The sequence below is a fragment of the Schistocerca nitens genome, chromosome 4 (assembly GCF_023898315.1).
Source record: "Schistocerca nitens isolate TAMUIC-IGC-003100 chromosome 4, iqSchNite1.1, whole genome shotgun sequence".
NCBI lineage: Eukaryota > Metazoa > Arthropoda > Insecta > Orthoptera > Acrididae > Schistocerca > Schistocerca nitens.
In genome coordinates, this window is record NC_064617.1 from 891,077,041 (window position 1) to 891,094,818 (window position 17,778).

The window sequence follows — 17,778 nt, forward strand, 5'->3', positions numbered from 1 at the left end:
ACCACAACAACAACATAACTTTTAAACAATTAAACAATTTTTTCAGCCTTCAGTTGCAAGGTAATTTTATTCGTTTACCTAGGTTTCGATTCCAGTAATGGAATCTTCTTCAGAACCTATAAATTAAACCACATACAGACATATGTTACTACTACAATGCATTATCAGTCTATACACTAATGTACCCGTTGAACAGACGATGGACATTATAGAATCCAATTTGCGATACCATAAAAAATTATCGGCCCCTGAGATCGATGAACTAATGGTTCTGTTACGCACCACCCTCAAGTACAATTATTTCTCTTTCAATAATAAAATATATTCGCAACCCTGTGGTCTAGCTATGGGCAGCCCGTTAGCTGGTATCATGTCAGATATTTTTATAAACTCAATGGAGCAGATGTTTTTTCGGAATTATCCAGATATGGCAAATAATATAATATTCTATGCGAGATATGTAGATGACCTGCTATTTGTGTTTGAAGGTTCCCATAAAGAGCTAGAACTGTTATTTACCACTTTCAATAACCTACATGAAAAAATCAGATTCACGCAAGAAAATCAGACAGCTGATAGGACCTTAGACTATCTCGATCTGACTCTATCCATTATTGGCAACAAAATAGATTTTAAAATTTTTCGGAAAGCAACCTATTCCGACATCATCATCCCAGCTGATTCCACCCATCCTCAGGCCCAAAAAATGGCCTTTTTTCACTCGAGTATCCATCGAGCTCTTTCCATTCCACTTTCGCCAGTCAACTTACAGAACGAATTAAAAGTCCTCGAAAACATCGCTCAGAATAATGGATATAATCCCAGTATAGTGAGACAGTTGTTCAATAAAAAAACACGAAAGAAGACTACCACTCTTTCCAGTTCAGATACTCACAATCAACACCAGGCAACGAAATACATATCAGTTCCCTTTATAGGTAACATCTCCTATAAGGTAGGTAGGTTATTAAAAAACCTAGGGTGCAAAGTTTCATACTCTACCACCAACAACCTCAAAAAGAACTTAATTCATTCCCTGGTTAAAGGTAATGATAAATCATCGCTGTCAGGTGTGTATAAAATCACGTGTGCTGAATGCCCTTCTTATTACATTGGCCAGACAGGAAGGGCCCTGTCTGTTAGGTTTAAAGAGCATCTGCCGACAAAAAGCGGTGATGGAACTCGAGGATCTACATTTGCTGAACATCTGGTCCAAAAGGCGCATGCTCCCAAGCCTCTAAAAGACGCAGAGCTTTTGCATAATGAAGTAAAGGGATGTAGGCCTGACACCCTCGAAGAATTGCAAATTTTTAAAAGTCTTAGTATTGATAGAGACAACTTACTTAATGATCAGCTGCAATTAAAAAATAGAAGTTATTTCGAAGGATTCCAACCTTTACTCCAGTGGAGTTGACCAACAGTCCGCCTCGAATGACCGATGCTGTTTTCCCCATCTGCTTCGTCCCTTTATTATAATGCAATTGTACATGTGTATCTTTGTACTACGTTATATATATATATATATATATATATATATATATATATAATTTGTTTAATGTTGCTATACTAATAGATAGGTTTGTCCAATTTAGGACGGCTTTCAGTCACATTTTGTTTATATGTATAGTTGCTCTAAGTAATTTTGAGACAGTTGTCTCTCGCCCCTGCGCTTGCGCATGCGCTTGGCCGCGGCCAGCCTCGCCGCGTAACGGCTCACAACGCCTAGTTTTCGAGCCGCTTACGTGTGGTCCTTATTTCTGGCCGGCGTAGCGTCCACGTTCGCCTCAATGGTGTTAATTTTGACTGACATAATCTTATGATTATGCGTCGTTAATGTTAATTTTTAATCTGTGACATGGCCAGAGTTTGGCTCACAAAATAATTTAATTTTTGTAAGTATCCCAATTTCTTTAATATTCAACATTAGACTGATAATGCATTGTAGTAGTAACATATGTCTGTATGTGGTTTAATTTATAGGTTCTGAAGAAGATTCCATTACTGGAATCGAAACCTAGGTAAACGAATAAAATTACCTTGCAACTGAAGGCTGAAAAAATTGTTTAATTGTTGTACATTTCACAGTTGCTGACACGCTGCAATATGTTAAAGATTTGTAAAAAACATAACTTTTGTTCAAAATATTAGGAAAAGATAAATTGCTACTCACTCTAAAGATGACACATTGAGTTGCAGACAGGCACAATGAAGAACTGTTACATACACTCCTGGAAATGGAAAAAAGAACACATTGACACCGGTGTGTCAGACCCACCATACTTGCTCCGGACACTGCGAGAGGGCTGTACAAGCAATGATCACACGCACGGCACAGCGGACACACCAGGAACCGCGGTGTTGGCCGTCGAATGGCGCTAGCTGCGCAGCATTTGTGCACCGCCGCCGTCAGTGTCAGCCAGTTTGCCGTGGCATACGGAGCTCCATCGCAGTCTTTAACACTGGTAGCATGCCGCGACAGCGTGGACGTGAACCGTATGTGCAGTTGACGGACTTTGAGCGAGGGCGTATAGTGGGCATGCGGGAGGCCGGGTGGACGTACCGCCGAATTGCTCAACACGTGGGGCGTGAGGTCTCCACAGTACATCGATGTTGTCGCCAGTGGTCGGCGGAAGGTGCACGTGCCCGTCGACCTGGGACCGGACCGCAGCGACGCACGGATGCACGCCAAGACCGTAGGATCCTACGCAGTGCCGTAGGGGACCGCACCGCCACTTCCCAGCAAATTAGGGACACTGTTGCTCCTGGGGTATAGGTGAGGACCATTCGCAACCGTCTCCATGAAGCTGGGCTACGGTCCCGCACACCGTTAGGCCGTCTTCCGCTCACGCCCCAACATCGTGCAGCCCGCCTCCAGTGGTGTCGCGACAGGCGTGAATGGAGGGATGAATGGAGACGTGTCGTCTTCAGCGATGAGAGTCGCTTCTGCCTTGGTGCCAATGATGGTCGTATGCGTGTTTGGCGCCGTGCAGGTGAGCGCCACAATCAGGACTGCATACGACCGAGGCACACAGGGCCAACACCCGGCATCATGGTGTGGGGAGCGATCTCCTACACTGGCCGTACACCACTGGTGGTCGTCGAGGGGACACTGAATAGTGCACGGTACATCCAAACCGTCATCGAACCCATCGTTCTACCATTCCTAGACCGGCAAGGGAACTTGCTGTTCCAACAGGACAATGCACGTCCGCATGTATCCCGTGCCACCCAACGTGCTCTAGAAGGTGTAAGTCAACTACCCTGGCCAGCAAGATCTCCGGATCTGTCCCCCATTGAGCATGTTTGGGACTGGATGAAGCGTCGTCTCACGCGGTCTGCACGTCCAGCACGAACGCTGGTCCAACTGAGGCGCCAGGTGGAAATGGCATGGCAAGCCGTTCCACAGGACTACATCCAGCATCTCTACGATCGTCTCCATGGGAGAATAGCAGCCTGCATTGCTGCGAAAGGTGGATATACACTGTACTAGTGCCGACATTGTGCATGCTCTGTTGCCTGTGTCTATGTGCCTGTGGTTCTGTCAGTGTAATCATGTGATGTATCTGACCCCAGGAATGTGTCAATAAAGTTTCCCCTTCCTGGGACAATGAATTCACGGTGTTCTTATTTCAATTTCCAGGAGTGTATTTAGCTTGTGACTAGCAATCTTGAAATTTCAACCTTAAGTTTCCATTGTTTGATTTTGTTCAAAATATTAAATTATACATGCTAGGTGAGCCTCAAATGTAAAGGCTGTTTGATACAAAATATGACCAACTGCAGTGAACATCCTGTGCCTGTACAGTAGCATGCCCTTCCTTTTTAGGGTTCTGTCATCAGTCGATAAAAATGGAACCCTTATAGGATCACTTCATTGTTTGTCTGTGTGCCTGATTGTTAACAACCCTTTTTCTCAGGATCGGGTAGATGTCCCACTTTGGAATTTATGTCACATACTAATGTCCACCGACCCTTGATGGTGTAAAAATTTAAGTTTCGTAGTCAATGCAATCAAAAGATAGTCACTTATGTTACAAATTCTGATACTTGCAGATTCACTCATTAAAACTTATAGGGTACATTCCATGACCCAGAATCGTGAAATGTGGCAGGAGCACGGTTTCACAGTGCAAGTAAAAAAATAAATTTGAAAATTGTTAATTTATAATTATGTCACATGAAGAAACTTTTTTGTCAGTTGTTATCTGACTGTCTGTCCATCTGTTAAGATCACTTTTTCCCAGGAATGGATAGAGGTATCAAGTTGAAATTTATGTTGCATACTAAGGTCAGTTGTCCCTCAGCGATGTGAAAAATTGAAGCTTCGAAGTCAATGCAATTAACAGATACAATCATTTATGTCACACGTTTTGATACTCACACACTATATGGTACAACCTGTTGAACTAGAATTATGAAATCTGGCAAGAAGCACAGTACAAGCAAAGGGAAAAAAATTTGGAAATTGTTACACTCCCAGGATCAATATATTACCAGTATTGATATTGCTAACAAGTAAAAATTATCGAGATTCTTGATTCTCGGTGTGGATGAACTATCTATATACGTAATTAAATTTGTGCAGAACCCTCAGTGCAAGAGTGCTACTCGCACCTGGCAAATGTTTTGTGTGTGCAACTGAAGTTATTTGTATTACCTGTTACTGTTACTTTCTTTCTGTGTGCCAGAGTGGCTGCAAAAATACAGTGGTCTGAATCCCCAATTCAAAGAGACACAGTGTGAATGTAAATTACAATGAACTGAGTGACACTTGAGCACCTTCACCAATTGGAGAAGTAGAACAAAGTAAGGCAATTGCATCATGCATTTACAGAAAGTTTGACAACTGTGCAATGTGGGGAGAGCAGTGGCATGCCTAGTACTCATGTACATCACACTGCTAAAATGGGTACAGGAAAAATTGCTGGACAATTATTAACATTCCAATGGTGTTTCGAAAAGGTGACCTAAACAAGAGTGTGCCTAACTTACCAATATATGAATTGTTTGTGCAAGTGCACGTTCAGTACTGAAAAGAGATGAGATGCTCACAAAAAATAAGCAATGATACTTACACATTACATTACTGCTTTTTACAAGTCCAAATAGCAAACTAGCTTCAGGTGTCCCTCACTATGATAAAAAGCTAAAGTAGTTCATAGAATGTGGTGTGAACTTTGTAGACTTTACCCAGCAAAGAACATGAGTAATACCTGAGGTGTACTGTAGAAGACATACAAAACAGGCATGACATTCAGACATGAAAATCTGCACTAATCAGATGGTTTGGAATTTCAGGAGAGAAATTTATGGACCCTTTCCTCCTTGCAAACCAATCTCATATTCAGCAAATGTCACTTTCTCATTTCAGGAAAAGGGTTGCTTCTCAAAATTTTGAAGATGTGAAGTGTTGAAATTTGTACTTTGGAACTGTCTGAGAACATTTACGTGGAGAAATTTAATGTGAAACTGTGATAAAAATGAGGTGAAATGTATGTATGTAGTATGTAAATCCTAAAATGCACCTTTGATTTGCATTTTTGAGATCTCTCTTCTTTTTTAATAAAATAGCCTTTATTTTTTGAGATTCTACTTTGCACAATGTTGTCTGATAAATATATCAACAAGAACCCTGTTGCTCTTGGACGAAACTTACACTATAAAGAGTTCGCATTTTTTTCCCCCACAATATAGCGATATCCAATTCAAAATCCACACTAAAATGAATGTAAGTAAGGTGGTGATAGTTGCTACAAGTGCAGTAAGGTTAACACTTTATCTTTCATTGTTTCTATAAATAATTAACTACCTCAAAATCTTAATTTCAAATGAGATCAGTGTTGATTCATTCCCAATTTATTAATGGAAGAAATAAAATGAAAAGCTGATCACAATGATATCAGTTAATAGCTGTCCACTTACCGTGAAACCCTCGCCCTGCACCATTATAAGCAACAATATATCAACAAGCCGTTGCACTTGTCTCATCCCCACCTCAGACAGAAACTCTGGTTCTTCGAATGCTAGTGCAAGAACATTTAAAAACTCACGAGTATCAAAATGTAGAAGGACCCTGTGGATTAAAATACCACACATTACTAATAAGTATAAGTTGTATTGAAAACAGAGATGAATCCATTAAAGTACCAAAAAACATTGCCTTGAAAAGGTGCAATGAATTTGCAATTTACCTATCTCCATTAAACAGCAGATAAAAATACATTTTAACATATTTAGCATTAATTACAATACCTACAAAATTTAATCACATTTCATTAACTACTTCCAGCCTTGAGCATTAATAGCACATTGTCCCTACTGTTGTTCAGAAAATTAATTATTTATTAGAGCAGTAAACAGAATAATTACATCCCTCTTGCATAGTGGTGACAGTACTTCTGAAACAGCAAAGTCTGCCAACTGCTGCTAAGCTAAATATACTGCATGCAAGTAGAGAGACGTGAAGAGAGCAGTGCAAGCGGAAACTGAGAGTCACTGTCTATCACTGCTGTGAGTGCCAAAGGCCTAGTTTGAAGCCATATGATCTGATTTTACATTTGATTGTGGAGCAGTTAATGGATGAAAAGAACACATCACTATCAGATTATGTACCTACAATGATTTCAGTAAACCTACTGCATATAACAAAGTGAAACAAACTGATGGTAGTTTCATGTGGATTAAAAGAAGGTGCACTAGTAAGAGAGGTTTAATTTGCACAACAGAATAATAACTAATTTTCACTGAATGGTGAAGGTCTGTCTCCTCAGATATTAGCCATTTTCAGTTTCCGAGAACGACACTAAACAATTACGAAAATTACAGGAATGACAGAGTGATATGACACTATTACTGCTTGGGGAATTTTTCAATGTCATTCTCTGCAAGATCTGTGCATTGAGTGAGGTGTCAGTTTCAAAAATAAAGGGTCCCATACTTATGATAGTTCAGATTCCACATCACATCACAAACTATTCACCAAGGAAAGGTTTTTCTTGTATTTTTCTAACAAGGAAGGGTTCCCAACTGTTGTAACACACTTTTTGAATCTATATAGTACGTTGAACAGCCAATATCGAAATACACATACCATTCAAATTACAGCCGGCGAGCAAATGATTTTGATAACATTTAAATCATGGAAATAAACAACGTTATACACCCATGGTAGTTCAAATGCAGTAGACATGAAAGTCCATAGTTCATGGTCTAGATATAAACATAGTTTACAGTGAGCACATCACAAGAAGAAAAGCTGAACCCAGCCATATTTGGAACCACCTCCTTCTAAATCACACTCGAAACAGTATTTGGAAGGTGTCTGAAATGATCACAGATGTTCATCAGTGTAACCACATTTTAAGAATGCAAAGCGGATAAATTGTTTGAATCTATTTGCTAGAAACTGGATGTGCACAAAAAAACTAAATGTGAAGAAATTATTCTCTTTTCCACACTTTAACTGTAGACAATAACATTATCCTACCTGTGATGAACAGTGCTATAATTCTGAACGGACAGAAAACGAAAATGTCCACTGGGTGCACCAATCCAGTACGTTCTGCAGGGATCAGTTTCTTGTGAAATTCAACATCTGCTGGAACTGTTTCAGTATGTAAAGCATCATCTTTATTTGCTGTCCAAGAATCAACCAAAAGAAGAATTCAATCTCTGCTATTCAAATCTGGTTGTAACACCTGTTCCAGGAACACTTTCAAATCCCATTTTGTCAGGTTTGGTGATTTGCTGGCACATGCTTTCACACTGTGTAATTCAAGTGCCACACTTGTTGGAAATTTCACACTTGTTTCCAAGACAAGAACACACATGTGTGGAATAAGGGTGTGATCCATTACAATAGGCATTATCACGTGTGAACGGGTGGTTGCTACAACTGATCTCACAGCACCAAAATCAGTTTTGCTCCTTTAACGGCAAGAGTTCTCCCAGAACGTAACTCTTCAGCAAATACTGACTGATCTGCACTAATTATCTGCTCTGGTGAAAAATTATACTCTCCAATGAAATTTCTTACTTTCATAACAAACTCATCAGCTTTCTTTCCTACATCAGTGTTATCACCAACAAATCTGACAACTTTACTCGTGATCATGCGAGAAACAATCTTGTTTTCTTGAGCTTTAGCAGCTATGTTTTGGAAGCTTTGAATGTTAAGACATTGTTTTGCTCAATTGTGCTTTAAAAGACAGTGCCCAGATTCATAGCATTCGGTGATCACTTACCTTGTTAGTTGTTATTCTTGTAGCACCTTCCTCTTTTTGTCATGTCATTTCACCATCTTTTTGGAATTTTGAAAAATTGTCTTGTTTTTTACTTGTCTTTTCTGTGCCATTATGGTACTGAATGTGACTTTGCAGAGTATGTCTAGGGCTAAACCAGGAGAGCACCATCATGAAGTTCATTCCTCTTGGCTGTTTCAGCCAGATTTTGTAAGCATCAGCCAAATAACCTTCAGAAAATTTTGTCCTATTTTTCTTTGGTGGTGATGGATAATATGAGGAACCACTCCTCTCATCTCTGCCACATAATGCTGGACCCCATTCTGAAGTCTGCTCATTTTCTAGCTATATTGCTGGACTGTGCCCAAAATCACTTTCAGTATTATCTACATTAGTGACTTCACCTACTGTAATAGTTCTGTACTCTTCAACATCAATGTTTTCATCGAGTAACTGTTTCCTAAACTCTTAAATAAACCATGCCATCTATTTTAGTTGGCCTTTCCTCTGAAATGCCGAAGAAATTCACTAGTAACTTAATAACTACAGCTGGTTTCATTGTGTAACAGCCAGAGAAGAGGCATGATTAGTACGCTCGTAACGAGAGCAGGACGAATATGTGAGCCGCAACACCTCAAACGAGAAATGCAACACCTGGAAACTGTCCTGAGGAGTAATGGGTACTCTAGAAATTATATTAGAAGTGTAACAGAGCCAAACACTTGGCGAAGTAAGGAACCAGAAAAAGAAATGTCGGGTACGGCCTTTCTGTCATACATTCCCAGAGTGACGGACAGAATTGGCCATATATTGCGCAAACATGGTGTAAAGGCGATTTTCAAACAGACAAGGAAGATCAAAGAGTGTCTTAGATCGGCGAAGGAGAAAAGAGACCCACTTGCAATGTTGGGAATATACCGTATACCATGCACATGCGGAAAAGTTTATGTCGGAATGACTGGATGATCCATCAACACCAGGATCAAAGAGCATAAGTGACATTGCAGGTTGGGGCAGGTGGAGAAATCGGCCATGGCAGAGCACACACTGAATGAGACCGACCACGTAATAAAATTCGTCGACACGGAAGTTCTGGCTGTAGATAAGCACTATCACACGCGCTTGTTCAGAGAAGCTGTAGAAATACAAAAACACGCGAACAGTTTGAGCAAGAAAGAGGAAAGCCTTAAGGTAAAGGGATCCTGGCTTCCCGTACTGCAGCGAACGACCGTCGCAGGTAGCAAGAGGAGAACCGCACCGGAAATGACCGCGGAGAAGCCCTCGGACGTTGGCGCGCCGGGTACATATAGTCTGCGCCCGCGAGCTCGGCTCCAGTTCACCACCGGCAATGGAGGGTGAAGCTTTGACAATGCCAGCCACTTGTGCTGGCGAAACGACAGAAAAATCATTAGATGAACGTCGGCCGAAGAACCCGAGACAGAAGCCAATAGGCAGTTTGTCAACAAGTGGCCACTAAAGCCTTAACAAATTTGAAATAAACTTGACTCATTCAAAAGTCAGTGATAACTACAGGTACCATTCCTTCCTGTTTCCAGCCACTATTCTCCAGACTGAATGGCTTCACTTATTAGGAGAACCATTCAAACTTGACCCTATCATTCAACAGAAAAATGTTAAATTCTGGATTATTCAAAATCTTCTGAAGTAATGTTTCACAAGGAAACAAATGTATCTCTTTCTTCCATTCACGTGACTTTGGGTATGGATGTCTCCTTAAAAAGCAGTCTAGTTTCTACTGAATGCACACTATATGGCAACAGTGCTGCCCATTTTGATAAACTCAACTACATGATATATTCAGCATTGCAAAGCTCAAAATGTTAGACTGATACCTACTTAAGAATAGAACTTTGAATAAGCTCCACCGCACACAAAATGAAACATAGAAGATTAGCATCAAACTTACAATCTACTATACAGTTATTAGAGATGAAGCACAAGCTCTTGTTGGACAAGGACATAAAACAGAACATATAATCGAAATATGGCATACATAATAGCATGCGTGTATTTAAGGTATACAAAGACATTGCCTATATGTAATGTGACTGACCTGAGGTAAGGATATGGCGGCTCAGAGTCAGGAGCATCTTTACTGTGTAGGCAGGTGAGGCACTTGAAGACTTCATGCTTCACACTGGCAACCATATCTGAAGGTATGTATCCCACTGGATATGCACGCCCAGCTAAGCAACAGCTGATGTACACCAGAAGCTTGTTGCCCAGAGCTATCTGCTGGTCTGTAAGTTGCTTTCCTGACATGAAAAAGAAAGAAGGTAATACATACACTGTGGGTGTGTTGGCATATTTGGATGTATTAAATAAAAACTGTTGGACATTTCTGTCAGCAGAGAGGAAAACAACACTGTTCAATAACAGTACTGAACGAAGAAAACTACACCCTCTAATTTGTCGGCAGAGTTCAGCCTTGCCCTGTGTCTTTATTTCTAAGGCTAAATGCGTAACTCCTCCCAAAATTGAGTGACTAAGTGGCATAAGGGTTGGTTTTAAGTAGTACAGAGTTTTATTATATTCTAGATTTTACAAACTTTTTAAGTTTTATAAAATATTTTTATGGAACAGCATTGTAAAACTCTGCAAGAATTTTGCCTACAAATACTTTATAAATGTTCATTTGTAGAAAAAACTTAAAACTTCAAAAAAATTTTTCAACAACTACTTCAAAATTATGACAAAATATTGAATTTGAACACACACATTTTATGTACTTCTTTTTAATATACAATATATAAATTAATATGTAATATATAAAGGGGAAATGTGTTTACCAGAAACAATAAACTAGGCTCAAGGTCACAGAGAGGGGGGGGGGGGGGAAGAGGAGGTGGACAAAGTGGTGGGAGGAATTGGAAACAGAAAGCAGCTTTTCAATTTTACTGAAATGGAACCCCAGTTATTTACACTTCAGATTTGCTCCTCCACTCATGGAATCACATTGTACAGTATTAGCTCAACTTTACTAGCACTTATCTCTACAGAGGTCTTTGTCCATGTTGCACTTTGCCACTTGTGATGTCGTTTGTGGTTGGTGCCATTGTGACAAGTTTGAATTCGTAGGTTGAAGATTAGAAGGGATGGGATTTGGATTATTTTCCACTTGAGTTGGTAGCATAAAATTCCAATTATTGTGAAAATTACACAGGCAGCTGAGGTTGAGGATTCTACAACTACCAGTCAATGCTGATGTTCATAGCAATACTTCTTACCAGTTGTTCCACTGACACATTGCCATGCTGTGTGAACATTTGTGGGTAAAATCTCTTAGAGTAGATCAGGTACATAAATTAATGCATAGCAAAATTCAGAATGGAACTGTCTGACATTAATTGCCCTTCTTCTTACATAAATAAGCTGAGTACAAACAAAATCTCTCCCCATAAAGCTAAAAGTCTACTACTAATACATGAATCCATACACACTCATCCCCAGTGACCATCTACCTTCTGTTCAAGCCTGTTGAGAATAAACAATTACATCATAAAGTAGCATGTGCACTCTTCACAAATGTAATTAACTTATTTACTGCACATATTAGTGTTTTCCCTGTCAACCCAAGAGCAAAATTGAACTGCCATTAGTAATACCGCAAGTATAGTTTCATCTAAAGTTCTTTCAATCTAGAACTTACACCAAATGTTTGATTTATGTTCAGTTGCATAATCCTCTTTCACAAAAATAACATCCTCTTCAATCCAGCCTTTGCTAAAATACACATATAACCACACAGTATGTAACTTGAATAATTCATAATAAAATACATGAATTTCATAAATGCAATGCGTTCACAGTTATCCCACTATTCTCTAATTACCTTATTAACCCCACTCGTAGCCTAAATGCATAGTGACATGACATGATGGTTACAGAACTGTCTTGCTTTCCTTCCTTGCTTTTGCTTTTTTTCCGTTTTCCCCAGGTTCTTCCTCCCCTCTTTCGAAGACACTGCTGATAGGGGGCAGCACCTCTACAGTTCCCTTAAAAGGAATCTGATTGTCGTGGACTATCGTGGAGCAAGTTGGGAGTTTTAGCTTAATGTTAACATGTGATGTCATTTATATAACCTGAAAGGGGCCTTAATAACATGTCACAAATTTCCTAGTTTTTCCTTTTGGTACATATGGGTCGGTCAACATACTTGATTGATGTATGTGATACTTAGGTAAAACTGCTTTCTTCTTGTGTGTCCTGTCTTGTGGTTCCAAGGCTTTTGTCTTCACCTTTTTGACTTGTTGCCAAATAGTTTTTAGCCATTTGGAGAAATTTTTCACTGGCGAACTATCACTTTCTGGTGGAGGCTTAAAAAACTCAGAAGAAGACGGCATCTTCTGACCGAAAACAATCTCATAGTGCGACAAACCTATGTTCTCATGGGTTTTTGAATTGCATACTACCGTGAGGTATGCAATTAAAACATTCCAGTTGTCACGCTATGAGTTAACTTAGCAACTTAACATCTTCACAATTGTCCGATAAACCTTTTCTGTTTGACCATTTACATGTGGATGTAATGCACTAATCTGAAGTTTCTTAATGTGCAGTAACTGGCATAACTGCTTCTTAAAACTGCACATAAAGTTTGTTTCTTACTGTTCCAGGTGTTCCAAACTTGAGCGTCCACTGGTTTACCACTGCATGTGCTACTGTTTCAGCCTGCTGATACGGTATGGCTGTCATAGAAATGAAACATGAAAAAATGATTGATTATTGTCGAAACATACAGGTTTACTGCTAGTTGTTTTTTTTTTTTTTTTTTTGCAAAAGGTCCTAGATTATCCAACCCAAGCATTTGAAATGGTTTATGTACCTCAGGTAGCCTTTGTAACATAAGTTTTGATAACTGAGCTCTGCCCATGGCACGCGTGGTATACAGTTCCTTAAGTAACGATCTACATCATGTCTGCATGTTATCCACCAGTAATTTTGTGCTACTCTCCATTCTGTCGCTCTACAAACAGCATTTTCTGCCAAAATCAAATCACGGGCTTGCCTCAACACTGTTTCATAGACACTCTGGGACTATGATGTGTAGCCTGCATCTCATCTTTCTGTACAATACGCCATCCTCCATGTTGAACTGTGGCTGCCTGGTGAACTGCTGGGCTATTTGGGCCACTGTTTTGTACTTTGATCCATCCATATTCATATGTACCCGCACATGTCACAGTGTGTACTTTGCAGCTTAGATCGTCTGCATTTGCGTATAACCTTCCTGAAGAATGTACTACTTCAAAATCAAACTCACTGAGACACAATGCCCATCTAGTTACTTTACTACTTGGATCTTTATGTATTGGTAACCATTTGAGAGCTGCAAGGTCAGTTATTACTTTGAAAGTACCTTCATATAAATGACATCTGAAATAAGTTATTCAGAATATTAATGTCGGAATTTATTTCCAGTTGTTGAATAGTTCCTTTCTTCTCAGTTAAGCTGCCTGGAAACATATACTGCATATTCTACCAGTTTTTCCATCTGAGCTATTGATATTCATACAAGTGGTTCTTTTGACTCCAAAGGTCTCTTTAATTTTCTTGTGGGCAGTATCTGTCTAACTCCTAGTGATATATGCCTCTACATCCTTACATTTGTTCTCTAGCCATCCCTGCTTAGCCATTTTGCACTTCCCGTCCATCTCATTTTTGATATGTTTGTATTCTGTTTTGCCTGCTTCATTTACTGCACTTTTTGTATTTTCTCCTTTCATCAATTAAATTCAATATCTCTTCTGTTATCCAAGGATTTCTACGAGCCCTCATCTTTTTACCTACCTGATCCTCTGTTGCCTTCACTATTTCATCTCTCAAAGCTACCCATTCTTCTTCTATTGTATTTCTTTCACCCGTTCTTGTCAATCGTTCCCTAATGCTCTCTCTGAAACACTCTACAACCTCTAGTTCTTTCAGTTTGTCCCAGTCCCATCTCCTTAAATTCCTACGTTTTTGCAGTTTCTTCAGTTTCAGTCTACAGTTCATAACCAATAAATTGTGGTCAGAGTCCACATCTGCCACTGGAAATGTCTTACAATTTAAAACCTGGTTCCTAAATCTCTATCTTACCATTATATAATCTATCTGAAATATTCCAGTGCCTCCAGGCCTCTTCCACATATACAACCTTCTTTCATGATTCATAAACCAAGTGTTGGCTATGACTAAGGTATGCTCTTTGCAAAACCTACCAAGCAGCTTCCTCTTTCTTTCCTTACCCCCCATTCCACATTCACCTACTACTTTTCCTTCTCTTCCTTTTCCTACTATTAAATTCCAGTCACCCATGACTATTAAATTTTCATCTCCCCTCACTATCTGAATGATTTATTTTCTCTCATCAAACATTTCTTCAATGTCTGCGTCATCTGCAGGCTAGTTGGCATATAAACTTTTACTACTGTGGTAGGCATGGGCTTCATGCCTATCTTGGTTACAATAATGCATTCACTATGCTGTTCATAGAAGCTTACCCTTGCTCCTATTTTTTATTCATTATTAAACCTACCCCTGCATTACCCCTATTTGATTTTGTATTTATAACCGTGTATTTGCCTGACCAAAAGTCTTGTTCCTCCTGCCACCAAACTTCACTAATTCCCACTATATCTAACTTTAACCTATCCATTTCCCTTTTAAAATTTTCTAACCTACCTGCCCAATTAAGAGATCTGACATTCCATGCTCCAAACTGTAGAATGCCAGTTTTGTTTCTCCTGATAACGACGTCCTCCTGAGTAGTCCCCACAAGGAGATCCGAATGGGGGACTATTTTAGCTCTGGAATATTTTACCCAAAAGTACACCATCATCATTTAACCATACAGTAAAGCTGCATGCCCTCGGGAAAAATTACGGCTGTATTTTCCCCTTGCTTTTAGCCATTCGCAGTACCAGCACAGCAAGACCGTTTTGGTTAATGTTGCAAGGCCATATCAGTCAATCATCCAGACTGTTGCCCTTGCAACTACAGAAAAGACTGCTACCTCTCTTCAGGAACCACACATTTGTCTGGCCTCTCAACAGACACCCCTCTGTTGTGGTTGTACCTGTGGTATGGCTGTCTGTATCGCTGAGGCATGCAAGCCTCCCCACCAATGGCAAGGTCCATGGTTCATGTATGTAATCAATTTCCTAATTTATTTAGACTATTCCTAGTTAATATTTTTTGTTACAGAGCAAAATCAGTAATTGTTTTGTGACTTAGGTTGTTATTACTGGGCACCAGGTTCCACCGTGACAGTTCTAGAATCATTCAAAGGGAGTCTACATTCTGTATCGCAGAAGTACCTGGATCATGCTATATTAGTCGGAGGCGACTTCAACTTACCTAGTATAGACATCCCAGTCTTGAGCAGCTAAATCGACAGCCAACACGTAATGGAAATATTTTAGATCTGGTAGCCACGAACAGACCAGACCTCATCGACAGTGTCAGTGTTGAGACAGGGATTAGTGATCATGATGTCATTACGACTATGGTTACAAAATTTAAAAAGTCGGTCAAGAAGGCTAGGAGAGTATTCCTACTAGAAAGAGCAGATAAGCAGTCTTAGCATCCCACTTAGTAAATGAATCGACTTCATTTACTTCCAGTACGATGGACATAAAGGAATTATGGGCAAATTTTAAACACATTGTAAATCATGCATTGGACAAGTATGCGCCGAAAAAGTGGGTTGCGGATGGAAAAGACCCACCGTGGTTTAACAGTGCAATTCGGAGAATGCTCAGGAAGCAAAGGCAGTTGCACTTGCGGTACAAGAAAGGTCGGGAGAATGAGGACAGGTGAAAGTTAGTAGAGATTCATGCTGCTGTAAAAAGAGCATGGTGTGCTGCCTATGAGCGCAGAACATAGAGGCCAACTAGCACGATGGAAAGCCCAGCTGGGTAATGTGGTCATCGGGAGGCGGGAAGGGAACTAGAGAATCAAAGGGAAGTTGCCACTATCACAGAGGTCATAATGTGGTGACTGTAAGGAAGGGGGAAGAGAGCTAAAGATCAATGGTAGGAAAGTGCCATACATGGCACTAAAATGAGTAGGGAAACTACCATCAAGGCGGCACAGGTCGTGACCTGCATGAAATTGGTCAATGAGGAGCCCCTGACTAGATGAAAAAGCGCTGCCCCACAAACGATGATGGGCATTAAAATCCCCAAGGAGGAGCAAGGGAGTGGAAAGATGCTGAAGGAGGGCAGTTATGGTACCAGATGTAGGTAGAATGTCAGTAGGGAGATAGAGATTGCACACTGTGACCACAGAGTTCAAGTGGACCCAGACGGCAACTGCTACCAATGGGGAACACAGTGGGATCCATGAACTAACAATATCCATGTGGAGCAATGTGCAGACACTATCAGAGTCCTCAAAGTGCCATCCCAGTTCTAACAGAGCATAACACCCAGAAAGGGTAAGCGAGTGAGCTTTGGAACCACAAAAAAGAGAGGGCAACCTCAGGGAGAAAGACTGTGTGTCCTGTGGCTGAGATGTGGCAGCAGGGTCCCACCTGAGAGACGCCAGGGGGAAGGGTCCATGGAGGGAGACCCATCACCATCGGGTGCAGAAGATGGGGGAGCACTTCTTTGGCTGGGGAGGGGGAGTGGCATCCAGAGAGGAGGGCGTGGGAACCACAGGGAAGGGGGAGAACAGAGGGTGACGGCACAGAGGTAAGGAAGAGGGAGGAGGGGAAAGTACGTAACAGAGGCAGAAGTGGAAGTAATCAACACAGGATGAAGTCAGTCAAATTTCTTATGAGCCTCAGTGTAAGATAAACGATCCAGGTAGTTTTACTTTTGCATCTTCTTTTCTTTCTTATAAGCCAGGAAAGCTGGTGAGCATGAAGAGTGATGGTCTTGACAATTAACACACACAGGTGGCAGAACACAGGGTTTTTCCCTCATGCAGAGTGTCTCCACCATCACGACACAGACGGTCCACCATACATCGGAAAGAGATGTGGCCAAAACAAAAGCACCGGAAGCACCTCATGGGTGGCATGATGTACAACTCCACATCACACTGATGGCACATAACCCTGACCTTCTCTGGGTGTGTATGTGCCTCTCACACCAGAGAGGAGGGCGTTTGTCCTTATGACCTTTCTGCACAAGCCAAACAAAATGACTGTCCCATTATTCCAAACTGGCCTAGAGTTTTCATTAGACTGGAAAATGACTCCCTGGACTGACTGGTGAGGTGTAATGAACACTCGGATGTTGCCAAGATGATCACAAGCATGAAGAGCTGCAGATCTAGTGGCAGAAGAAGTTCTGATCAACAGTGAACCCGACCGCATCTTAATGAGACACTACATTGTGCCAAACTTGTCTTCAGTATTTTCACAAAAAATAACAGCTTTGTGGTGGTGAATGTGTCACCGTCTGTACCAGTACAGACCAGGTCACGAGGAAAGCGTTCCATCCAAGCTGGCAAGCTGGGCCCTCCTCCCACAGTGTTGCCAGGAAAGGGTAGGATGCAATGTCATAAGAAATTGCATTCAATGGTCAGT

General features: G+C 40.7%; 1 protein-coding gene across 1 annotated transcript in view; it reads right to left on the bottom strand.

The window, feature by feature from the left end:
- The window catches only part of LOC126252008 (vacuolar protein sorting-associated protein 8 homolog), a 208,484-nt gene that overhangs the window by 88,058 nt on the left and 102,648 nt on the right, over nt 1-17,778 (bottom strand). Inside the window, exons 13-14 of the mRNA XM_049952792.1 lie at nt 10,315-10,516; nt 5,923-6,073 (exon numbers count right to left, since the gene is read on the bottom strand). Of these exons, the coding sequence (XP_049808749.1) occupies nt 5,923-6,073; nt 10,315-10,516 (353 nt within the window). The remainder of the gene's footprint in view (nt 1-5,922; nt 6,074-10,314; nt 10,517-17,778) is intronic.